This window comes from Dromiciops gliroides, chromosome 1 (genome assembly GCF_019393635.1).
Source record: "Dromiciops gliroides isolate mDroGli1 chromosome 1, mDroGli1.pri, whole genome shotgun sequence".
NCBI lineage: Eukaryota > Metazoa > Chordata > Mammalia > Microbiotheria > Microbiotheriidae > Dromiciops > Dromiciops gliroides.
This window is the reverse complement of record NC_057861.1, coordinates 600223693-600235952: the sequence shown is the minus strand read 5'-3', so window position 1 is coordinate 600235952 and position 12260 is coordinate 600223693. Positions and strand designations below refer to the sequence as shown.

Below are 12260 nucleotides of genomic sequence, written 5' to 3'. Positions count from 1 at the left end.
CTGGATTTAGGAGTACCTACCTGAGTTCAAATCCAGTTTCAGACACTTGACATTTACTAGCTGTGTGATCTTGGGCAAGTCACTTAACCTCAATTGCCTCACCAAAAAGGTATATTCCTTTCTGTCCCCATTCAGTTTTCTCCAGGAGTCTATCATGTCTAACTTTTCTAAAATTCTATTCAATTGCATAACTTCTTAATTGTTTATTTTGTGGTTAGATTTATCTAGTTTTAAGAGGGCAAAGTTGAGGTCCCTCACTCATATAGTTTTTTGTTTGTTTGTTTGGTTTTTTTGCAGGGCAGTGAGGGTTAAGTGATTTGCCCAGGGTCACACAGCTAGTAAGTGTCAAGTGTCCGAGGCCGGATTTTAGCTCAGGTCCTCCTGACTCCAGGGCCGGTGCTCTATCCACTGAGCCACCTAGCTGCCACTACTCATTTTATTGTCTGTTTCCTCCTGTAACTCATTTAACTTCTCTTTTAAAAATGTAGATGCTATGCCATTTGGTGCATGTATGTTTAGTATTGATATTAATTCATTGGCTATGGTACCTTTCAGCAAGATGTAGTTTTTTTTTCCTTATCTCTTTTAATTAGATCTATTTTTGCTTTTTCTTGATGGCATCATGATTGCTACCCCTGCTTTTTCTTTTTCCTTTTCCTTCAGCTGAAGCAGAATAGATTCTGCTCCAGCCTCTTACCTTTACTCTAAGTCTCTTCCTCTGATTCAAATGTGTTTCTTGTAAACAACATATTGTAGGATTATGGTATTTAATCTACTTTTGCAGTGTGCTTCCATTTTATGAGTTAGTTCATCCCATTCACATTTATAGTTATGACTGCTGTGTATTTTCCTCCATCCATTTTCCCCATTTATCCTTCTATTTCTATTTCCTTTCACCCTGTTCCTTCTCATTAGTATTTTGCTTCTGACTACCACCTCCCTCAATCTGCCCTCCCATCTATTAACTGTCTCCCTTTTCTTGTCCCACTCCCCTCCTACTTCCTTATAGGGTAAGCAGATTTATGTACCCAGCTGGGTATGTATGTTAGTCCCTTTTTAGCTAATGCGAATGAAAGTAAAGTTCAAGCAGTGCCCACGACTCCACCCCCCATCTTTTCCTTCACTGTAATAGGTCTTCTGTGCCTCTTCATGTAAGATAATTTACCTCATTCTACCTCTCCCTTCCCTCTTTTTCCAATGCAGTCCTCTTTCTCACCCCTTAATTTTGGTTGGGCTTTTTTAGATATCATCCCATCAAAATCAACTTATACCTGTACCCTTTATCTGTATAGGCTCCTTCAAATTGCCCAAATAGTAATACATTTCTTAAGAGTTACAAGTATCACCTTCTTGTGTAGGGATGTGAACAGTTTAACCATATTTAATTCCTTATGTTTTCTATTTCCTGTTTACCTTTTTATGCTTGTTTTGAATCTTGTATTTGAAAGTAAGATTTTTTGTTTGGCTCTGGTCTTTTGTTCATTTCAAAGTCCTCATTGCTCAGTTTTAGTGGGTAGGTAATTCTTGGTTGTAATCCTATCTCCTTTACTTTCTGGAATATTATATTCCAATCCTCCAATCCTTTCATGTAGAAGTTCCTAAATCCTCTGTGATCATGAGTGTGGCTCCATGGTATTTGAATTTTTTCTTTCTGGCTGCTTACAGTATTTTCTCACATGGGAGTTCTCAAATTTGGCTATAATATTCCTGGAGTTTTCATTTTGGGATCTCTTTCAGGAGGTTATTGGATTCTTTCAATTTCTATTTTACCCTTTAGTTCTAGGATAGCAGGGCAGTTTGATCATTTCTTGAAAGATGATGTCCAAGCTCTTTTTTTTAATGATGGCTTTCAGGTAGTCCAATAATTCTTAAATAATCTCTCCTGATCTATTTTCCAAGTCAATTGTTTTTCCAATGAGATATTTCACGTTGTCTTCTATTCTTTCATTCTTTGGACTTTATTGTTTCTTGATGTCTCATGGAGTCATTAGCTTCTACTAGCTCAATTCGAATTTTTTTTTTTTTTGTGGGGCAGTGGGGGTTAAGTGACTTGCCCAGGGTCACACAGCTAGTAAGTGTCAAGTGTCTGAGGCCGGATTTGAACTCAGGTACTCCTGAATCCAGGGCCAGTGCTTTATCCACTGCGCCACCTAGCTGCCCCCTCAATTCTAATTTTTAAGGAATTATTTTCTTCAGTGAGCTTTTGTACCTCTTTTTTCCATTTGGCCAATTCTGCTTTACAAAGCATTCTCTGCCTTTTTGGATTTTTGTACTTCCTTTACCAAGCACTTGACTCTTTTTTCGTGATTCTCTTACATAACTCTCATTTCTTTTCTCAGTTTTTTCTTCCACCTTTCTTATTTAATTTTTTAAATCCTTTTTGAGCCCTTCAGGTATTCTTTTTGGGCCTGACACCAATTCACATTTTTCTTTGAGTCCTTGCACGTAGGCATTTGACATTGTTGTCCTGACTTTATTTTGATATTCTCTGTCACTACAATTACTTTCTATAATCAGGTACTTTTTAATTTTTTTTTTCATTTTCCCAGCCAATTTAGTGACTTTTAAAGTTGGACTCTGCTCTTTTGCTACAGGGGGCACTCTCCCAAGCTCTTTGCACTGGGGGCCAGGAGCCTGGCTACTGGCCTGCTGTGCCAGGGCCTTAGAACTGGCTTGTTGTACTGCTGACCTACTGCACCAGCCCATGTCCAGTGCTGGGGCCGGAGACTTCACACTGGCTTGCCTGGACTCTCCCTGCACTGGACTATGCTCTATTTACCTGAATGAGACAGATCTTTCTTACAGTCCTCCTAAGTTGTCTTGGGCTGGGAAATTGTTTCACCCCATCCTTTTGTGGGTTCTGCCACTCCATAATTTGTTTTGAGGCATTATTTAAAGTTATTTGGGTGGGGGTGGGGGAAGCTAGGTGACACAGTGGATAAAGCACTGGCCCTGGATTCAGAAGGACCTGAGTTCAAATCCAGCCTCATGGGGCAGCTAGGTGGCACAGTGGATAGAGCACCGGCCCTGGAGTCAAGAGTGCCTGAGTTCAAATCCGGCCTCAGACACTTAACACTTACTAGCTGTGTGACTCTGGGCAAGTCACTTAACCCCAATTGCCCTGCCCCCCCCAAATAAAAAGGTATTAGTATATTTCCATTTTTATCATTAAGGAATTAATGAATCAGCAAGCATTTATTAAATACCTACTATGTGTGAGGTACTATGCAAATACACAGCATAAAACTATCCCTACTTGCAGGAACTTATGTTCTAAGGGGACGACAAGAAGATGAAAGACAGACTTGCCTAAATACAGAGCTCAGGAGCCAATTCAAATCACCTGACTCTCAGTTCAATATCTACTGATTGGGGAAGTAGGGCACACCATATGATTTCCTTAGGCCTATACCCTATCACAATAGCCCTGCCTTCATAGGTCCAAACATAGGATTGCTCACCAAAGATAAAATTAGAAATGACTGAGGAACAGGCAAACCTTTGGGCAGCCCCTGGCCTGGGAAATACTTCCTCTCATATAATTGTTTCACCTTCTGCTCCTCTTCTCCTTTAGGGGTTCAGCTACCTCCTTTTACCCTCTGGCTGTCCATAATCTTCAAAGATGTCTTCTTTAGACTCCATGCCTTTCCCTTCCTTATCAAATCATTATTGAACTTGGCCCTTGCTGCAGAATTAATTAATTCCTAAGTAATAAAACCTGATCCTTTATGAACGAAGGCTCAGAGGCTCCTTTTTTTTTTTTGTAAGTGAGGCAATTGGGGTTAAGTGACTTGCCCAGGGTCACACAGCTAGTAAGTGTTAGGTGTCTGAGGCTGGATTTGAACTCAGGTACTCCTGACTCCAGGGCCGGTGCTCTATCCACTGCGCCATCTAGCTGCCCCAGAGGCTCTTTTTCTTATTGGCTTAGGAGGAATATATAAAAAGGAAAGCTCAAAGGGGAGATTAAACCTAAAAGAGTCTCTCATATTTCCGGGACCCCAATATTAAGGTGAGTCACCCTAATAATGCTCCATATATCAAATTTTGGCCCTCACAGTTGCTACTGAGGGCTGTGAAGGAAGATCCATGAATTTCTATCTAGAACATGACAAAGGTAGGCATAGACTATAAAAATCAGCACAGGGACCCCATCCTTTGCTTGTTGTTTGTGCTAGCCTACTCTCAGTATTCAGATGGTTATTTCAGAGCTTGCAGTTTGGGGCTCATACTCAGAGAGCAGGTCATTGCAGAATTAACTCCCCCAAGGGACTCTTCCCCTATAATATCTGGCACTTTTTCATGTGGCATAATGGGAAAGGCAGTGAATTTAGAATTGGGAGATATGAGTTTGAATCTTACTAACTTACTAACAATTAGTAAATCATTTAATCTTTCTTTGCCCCAGTTTCTTCATCTGTGAAACAGGGATATTGATTGCATGATGTACTTAACAAAGTTATTGTGAGCAAAGCATTCTGTAAATTTTAAAGTTCTATATAAGCATAAGTTAATATGGTTGTGTATCATGTTCTGCCCTGGGGCTGAAACAGCTACTGACACTTGAAACCAGAGTAGGCACATTGTGTCTTTTGTGTATTCCAGAGGGCAGGGTCCACTTCTCAGTCCCCACTGGTCTGTGTATCTGTTTGAGACTAGAAGGAATCAGAGTTTGGGATATTGGTAGGTAGATGACCTGGGATCAAAGTTACCTCTATATCCTAATTTCTGAGATAGTTGCTGAATCAGTTACATGGTTTAATCATCACATTTTGATAGTCCAGCATGTACCTACCATTCACTCAAGAGTGAATAAGTTCCACTATACTTAGGAAAGTAGTGGCTCAAGCAGACTTAATTTTAAGGTGGTCATAGAGATTAGGAATGTGGGAGTGAGAAAAACCCAGAACTGGGTTTCAACCTGTCCCTACAAAAGTGAATGTGCTCCTTAAGAGGTCATGCAAAACATCACTTCACCCAGAGTAGGCCTCCAGTGCTCATCCCTAATGTTTCTGGCTTTCTCCTTTCTTCTCTCTAGGAGAACTGGTATATCAGGCACAATCTCCTGATGAAGAAGCCCTTGTCACTGCTGCCAGAAATTTTGGCTTTGTGTTTCGCTCTCGAACATCTGAAACAATCACTGTAGTGGAAATGGGGGTCACAAAAATCTATAAGCTCCTGGCTATCCTGGACTTCAACAATGTACGCAAGCGGATGTCTGTGATTGGTAGGTGTCCTGGCCCCTCTATTATATATATTCTGTGGGTTTGTCTCCCCCCACCCCCCGCTATACACACACTCTAGAGCTGCCCTACTCCTTGGTACTCCAAATAGCAACATTATCCCTGTTACTCTCAGAGCCAAAAACATCCCTTAAGTTCAACTTTTCAGGCTCTTCACAAAGCAGAGAGAAAAGCTGGAGAAGCACATATTCTGGGGTATAATGGGTAGTTCTCTACTTTCTACTCTCCGTAAATTGATACATACATGAGTCTGGATTTTGGAACTGATGGCTTGGGACTAAGACTTGCCATGCATTATTCTTGAGTCTTTTGAAGGACAAGATTTCTCAGTCTCATTAAGAAATCCATGTTTCCCCATGTGATGGCAGTGCCCCTAAGGTAATCACCTGGGGCTGAAGCTGTGGTCATAATTACTTTCCTCATAGCCTCCTGAGCTCCGTCTCAAAGGCACAGCACTAGAACTCATAGCCAGAGGCCTCGCCCCTCTTCCTTCTCCAGGAGAGTGATTCCTTAGCACCCCAGAACTCAGATCATGATGGCTCTTGTTTTACTTGTTCTCAGTGCAGACACCTGAAGGTAAGGTGATGTTGTTCTGCAAAGGAGCTGACACCATCATCTGGGAATTGCTGCACTCATCCTGCAGATCCCTCCAAGATGTGACCATGGGACACTTGGATGTGCGTATACTTTGAGGGATCATTTATGTATCTGCATATGTGTGTTTTGGGGAACTGGTGAGTCTATGTCCATGCACATGCTCTCCACATACAGAAAAAGAACTTTGAAGTCTGAATGCAGATCAAAGTCTACTACTTTCACTTTATTTGTTGTTATTTTTTTTCTTTCTTGTGGTTTTTCCCTTTTGTTCTGATTCTTCTTTTACAATATGACTAATATGGAAATATATAACATGATTGTTCATACATACATACATACCACATCTGATTGCTTGCTGTCTTGGGGAGGGGGGAGGGAAGGGAAGAAGGGAGAAAAAATTTAGAACTCAAAATCTTACAAAAATGTTGAAAATAATCTTTACATGTAATTGGAAAATAAAATAAAATATTACCAAGAAGAAAAAAAAGAACATCAGTAACTGAGTTTCTATGGAAGACCCTCACATACCGAGAAGCACTGGGACAAAAACTTGAAGTGAGAAAAATGTTCTCCATACAGGAAGAGAGTAGTATCTGAAGGTGTGTATGTCCAAGTCAGATTTGCTCTGCTTACTTCCCACCAGGAAATTAGGGACCCAGTCTCAAAGGGAATTTTATTATCTATTTCCTATCTTCCTACAAAGGCTGTCTTAGTGTATTTCTACTTTGGGCATATACACACCATTCTGGGCAGTGATCCAAGGAAGCATGAGTAAATGGTGGTGCTAAACAAGGATATGAATGTTGTGTGCGTGTGCATGTGCATGTGTGTATGTACATGTTCATATGTGGAAAAGGGGTTGGAACTAATGCTTTACTCCTCCTTCCCTTTTTCTATGCTTTCCCTTAGGATGTCTTTTTATGATTTAACTACCCCTCAAGGCCACCACTGAAGTTCCCTTTAGTCTGACTTTACCTGTATGGGGAGTTAGTAAACACTGATTTCCTTAAGCCTGTACCCCCTCACATTAGCCTGCCATCAGGAATCTGAACATGGAATTGCTCATCAGGGATAAAGTTAGAAAAGACATGAGGCAGCTAGGTGGAGCAGTGCGTAGAGCACCAGCCCTGGATTCAGGAGGACCTGAGTTCAAATGTGACCTCAGACACTTAACACTTACTGGCTGTGTGACCCTGGGCAAGTCACTTAACCCCAATTGCCTCACCAATAAATAAATAAATGAATGAATGAATAAATAAAAGAAATGCAAGGAGAGGAAAAGCTATGTACTGGAAGAGATAATCTTCATCTGAACAGAACTCTCCTGAGCAAGTCACTTAACCCCAATTGCCTCACCAATAAATACATACATACATACATACATACATACATACATACAAGAAATGCAAGGAGAGGAAAAGCTATGTACTGGAAGAGATAATCTTCATCTGAACAGAACTCTCCAGGAAATACTCAAAATATCCTAACAAAATTTTCCTTATATACAATGTTGTCCTGATCAGTAAAACGGTTGAGCAGGAATCTTGCTTTCAAAATATCTGTACCAAATTTTGCCATCTAGAAGACCACAGCTGAGGCAAGAAACTAGAAAGTTCCCCCATTCTGGAAATTTTGTCAGGGAGATGCTGGGACAATATTCAGTAGACTGAGGTGGCCTGGAAGAGTGTGTAAATCTGGGATCAAAGGATGTGTATGTCCATTTTCATGTGAATTCAGTTGTTTACAGAGTGGGAAATGCCAGCAGAAAGTTGTCCACAGTTGAAGATTGGGTAGAATAATCAAGAAGGTGAAGATACACCTCACATACTAGAGTTCAAAAGGACATCAGTATGTATAACCTATATCTGATTACTTACTGTCCCAGGGAGGGGTGAGGGATAGAATTTGGAACTCAAAACTTTAAATAAAATGTTTATTATCCCGCCCCGCCCCCCAAAAAAAGACATCAGCACATTCACTGCCTGAACAAGTCAAAATGGACAAATACACTTTTTATGAGTTCAAACACAGAAACAGGCCATACAGGCATGAAAATTCAGAAGGACCAGAATGCTGCATATCTAGAGGTAGTGCATAGTGGACACTGTCTCCTGGAATTCCTGCAGAATTTGCATAGGGATGAATTGGCAGACTCCAGGCAGAATGAGGCAGTCAAGGGCAGCTGCCGTATGATTGAGCTCCTGCCTTTTCAGGAGGTCTGCTGTGGCTTCTGCTGCTGATGCCTCAATGTCACAGGTGTCATAGTCCTTGGGCTCTGTGAGACTGAGTTTGTGGGAGGACTGCTAATGGGACTAAGCTGTGGGGGGAGACACAAGGCAGAATTATCTTCACTTAGCTGCCTTATTTTCCCTGGCAGGGTCACATTTTCCCTCTGTATTACCCTGTTCCTAGTTTTGTCCTCTGAGCCACAGAAAACACAAATAAGCTGTCTTCCATTTTTGAAAATAGCTATTATAATGCCTACCCCTAAGTTCAGCATAACAGAACTAACATAGAAATATGCTCATGTACCTTATAAATTAAGATGATATATAGGACATGTATTTTGATTTGTGGCTCTAATGATGGGAATCAGTAGCATTGAGCTGTATCCATTCTTGTCCTGTTGTCATAACCAAGGGTCCACATTTGCAAAAAAGTTGATGGGGTACGGATCATTCTAGGAACAGATGAAGTCTAACTGGATAACACAGAAACTAAATCCATGAGCTTGGTCTTGTTAGTACCATTCTTAAGTCAACTGAGATAACTAATTATATACATCTAATTGTGTTTTATATGTATAATAGACACTCCTTTTTAAAATAATTGCACATAAGCCTGAATATTAATATTATAATATTTATGGTAACACACTGGATTTGTATAACATATTTCTTCCTGAGAGGTTGGTGGCAGCTGTTAAGCTGCCTGACGACTAATCCAGGGACTCTATTCTTCCAGCATGCAATCTTTCTTTCCTCTGACTGGTGGGGAAATCCCAGTCCTTGGTATTTCATGCACAGAGGGCTTTGTTCTGTCCTGACCCTCTCTGGGAACCCATGTGTCTTCCAGGAGTTTGCCAGTGACGGCTTGCGTACCCTTGCTGTGGCTTTCCGAGAGCTGAATGAAGAAGTATTCCAAAGATGGAGCCTAAAACATTATGAAGCCAGCACTTCCCTGGAAGATCGGGAGGAAAAGTTAGGACTAGTCTATGAAGAGATTGAAAAAGACATGATGGTTGGTCTGAGGGAGCAGGGACTGGACTTCTCCTGGCAAGGAAGGCTCAGGGGTCCGGGTAACCATGGTTTATAATCTGTTAGGTCCCTGTAACAGGAGTAGGAAGATGAGAGAAGGGGTCATTACTTAAATGAGTTATTTCAATACCCTAGTCATCTCAGGCATTCCATTTCCTCATCTGTAAAATTAAGGTGTTGTACTGCAGTCTCTAAGGTCTCTTTTAGCTCTAACACTCTGATTCTGTGATTCTTTGACAAAACCACTACAGCACAAAGTTTTGGGAAAATGTCAGGAAAGTACTATCCCCTAAATCTAAATGAATTAAGAATTTCCTAGATAATTGAAATCCTCAGGTGATCAAAAAATATACTCACTTTAATTCTGAGTTTTACTCCTTTCCCCTCCTAGGACATTTCCTAACCACTGTACCTCTGAAGCCAAATAAGGTGATTCTGGCTTCTCCTTCTATCTCTGCCTCAGCTCTTTTTCTTACTAAGGGAGAGAAGGGAGGAGATGCAGGAATTTAGATAGTCCACCACTGAAAAGACATAAAAATCCATGCTACCTTTTAGCTAGAATAAAAAAATAAGTGAGTATCAAACAGGAATATCTAAAGTGAAGATAAATTCCAAAGGTGACACATCTTCCTACATGGTCAGTTTTTTATGGGGTACATGTCTATATTGCACACTGTCTGCCCCAGCAGAAAAATCATCTGCCCAACCCTGCTGATTAAGCCTCCTACACATACAGACTTATGCTAGGCCCTGAACAGGTGATATATATCACCTGTAGAAAACATAGACTATGTCACTATCTAGTTGAAGGGAAATACGAAAATTACTTTAAATCTTCAAGAAACAATAAATAGGGGCAGCTAGGTGGCGCAGTGGATAAAGTACCGGCCCTGGAGTCAGGAGTACCTGAGTTCAAATCCAGCCTCAGACACTTAACACTTACTAGCTGTGTGACCCTGGGCAAGTCACTTAACCCCAATTGCCTCACTAAAAAAGGAAAAAAAAAGAAAAGAAAAGAAAAGAAAAGAAACAATAAATAGATGTATAACAACAACTATGCAAACTGAGACTAGCAAGAGCTAAAAACTAAAGGACAAGTTTAGGAGTTTTAGAAAAAGTGAGTTCATGAAATGGGGTGAAGAGAAATCTTATTTATTCTCAGTAGAATCGAAAGTTCAGAGAACACTGCTTTTCTAGACTGAGACATGGATATTTGTGAAGTGGATATAATCATAACGGACATTTATATAGCACTTGGCATATGTTTTCTCATTTGCTCTTCATAATCACCCATTGAGAAAGGCAGTAGTGGTACAGATATCTCCATTTAAAAGAGGAGAAGATAGGCTAAGAGAAGTTTACAGACTTGGCCAATGTCCCACAACTAGTAAGTGGCATAATCAGGACTTGAACCAAGTCTTCTAGATGCTCATTCCACAATACCATGTTTATGATACGAACTGGGTGTGTGTTGAAATGGATGTTTTGAGAAATAGATGTATTTTAAGAAGACATGTTGTATATTAAGAAGCAGATGGTGTGTGTGTTAAGCAATTCATTCTGAGAAATAGACATGAGATGTGGTATTTGTTGAAAAGAAAAAATGATCAAATGAAATAATATTTTTAAATGCTTAGCACAGTTCCTGGCACATAGTAGGTGCTATATAAATGCTAGGTTTTATTAGTAACCATTAAGCAAATGTATTGAGAAGTGGTACATGTTGGTTACTGAACTGAATTCCCCACCACTGGACACTTCCCAATTTCCCCAGGGTAGTCATCGTGCAGGGTCTCTAGGAGATCCAAATCCAGTAGGAAAAGCCAGGCTCTTCAACAGTTATGTTTAGTTATATACCAGTGAATACAGTTTAAACCAAGATGACCAGGGTATAGAGAATGCCAAAGGATGGAGGCAAATTGGTTGAAAACTCTTAAACAGACTGGCCCATGGGAGCTAGGGTAAGAGAGTCCTTGTTTGATCTCAGTAAAATAGAACTTATAGACTAGAATGACCTAGAATGAATTCAGACCTGCTTTTTTATTTCCAGCTAATAGGGGCCACAGCCATTGAAGACAAGTTACAGGATGGAGTGCCTGAGACAATAGCCACTCTGATCAAAGCAAATATTAACCTGTGGGTTTTGACTGGAGACAAGCAAGGTAAAGACAGCCTACGGGCTAAGAGCGTTCCCCACCCGCACCCCAAAGTTTTAACCCACCTTCAAATCACTCCTTCCTTACAAAGAGCCTACTATGCCTCAGCTATAAACTTCACTACCCCCCTGGAAGGGTGAAACCATGACCCAATCTGATTTGGGAGACAGGACTCACACTCAGGTAATAGAAAATAAAACTCAGGTCTCATGGATGGAGGTCTTGCATTTCTAGCTGTCTGCCAAACAACTCCACCTAGATGTTCTGTTCCCTCAAAGCCAAAATGTACAAAATCAAATTACCATCTTTATCAACATACCCTACCCTTCCCCAATTTGGCATCCTTCATAACTGCCTCATTTTTCTCTTCCACCACCATTCTTGCAGTCACCCAGTCTTAAAAATCTGTTATTGCTCTCTAATCCTGCCCAACTCACTCATCAAGTCCTATGAATTTTTCCTTTAAAATGTCTAACATCTAACCCTTTTCATCCCCATTATCACTAGCCTGGTCACAATCCTCATCACATGTTTTTGGGATGATTAACACCCTGACAAGTTATAAGGCTGTTTCAACTGATTTTTAAGACTAATGGTTTACTCTTCCCAAAGCAGAGCTTTCTGTTGAAAAAAACAGATTCTGCACTCTGCATTTCTGGCTCAGCCAAGCCATTGTTCTTTATTACTTATAATTGGAAGAGGACACAACGTAAAGGGTTTAGAAAGGAAGACCGGCAGGAATTCGTGGACAAAAGGGTTTCAGGGGAAGTCAGGCCAGGAGGTATGGGAGGTGCTCAATGATGAAATTCTGAAGACAGAAAGGGAAACCATTCCAGTGACCAGGAAGCATGAAATTTGTTCAAAAGATGCCAATGTAGATGCACAAGGAACTCACCAAACAACTTAGATTTTCAAAAGAAATGTATAGAAGATGGGAGCAAGACCAGGAAACAGAGTAGAAATAGAAGTGTGTGCAGTCCTATAAAAATGTCAGGAATACTACAGCTCAG

The 12260-nt window shown here is 40.6% G+C and overlaps 1 protein-coding gene across 1 annotated transcript in view; it reads left to right on the top strand.

The window, feature by feature from the left end:
• Positions 1 to 12260, top strand: part of LOC122752518 (phospholipid-transporting ATPase FetA-like) — a 105501-nt gene that overhangs the window by 76889 nt on the left and 16352 nt on the right. Inside the window, 4 exon segments of the mRNA XM_043999331.1 lie at positions 5036 to 5224; positions 5802 to 5917; positions 8913 to 9077; positions 11145 to 11256. Of these exon segments, the coding sequence (XP_043855266.1) occupies positions 5036 to 5224; positions 5802 to 5917; positions 8913 to 9077; positions 11145 to 11256 (582 nt within the window).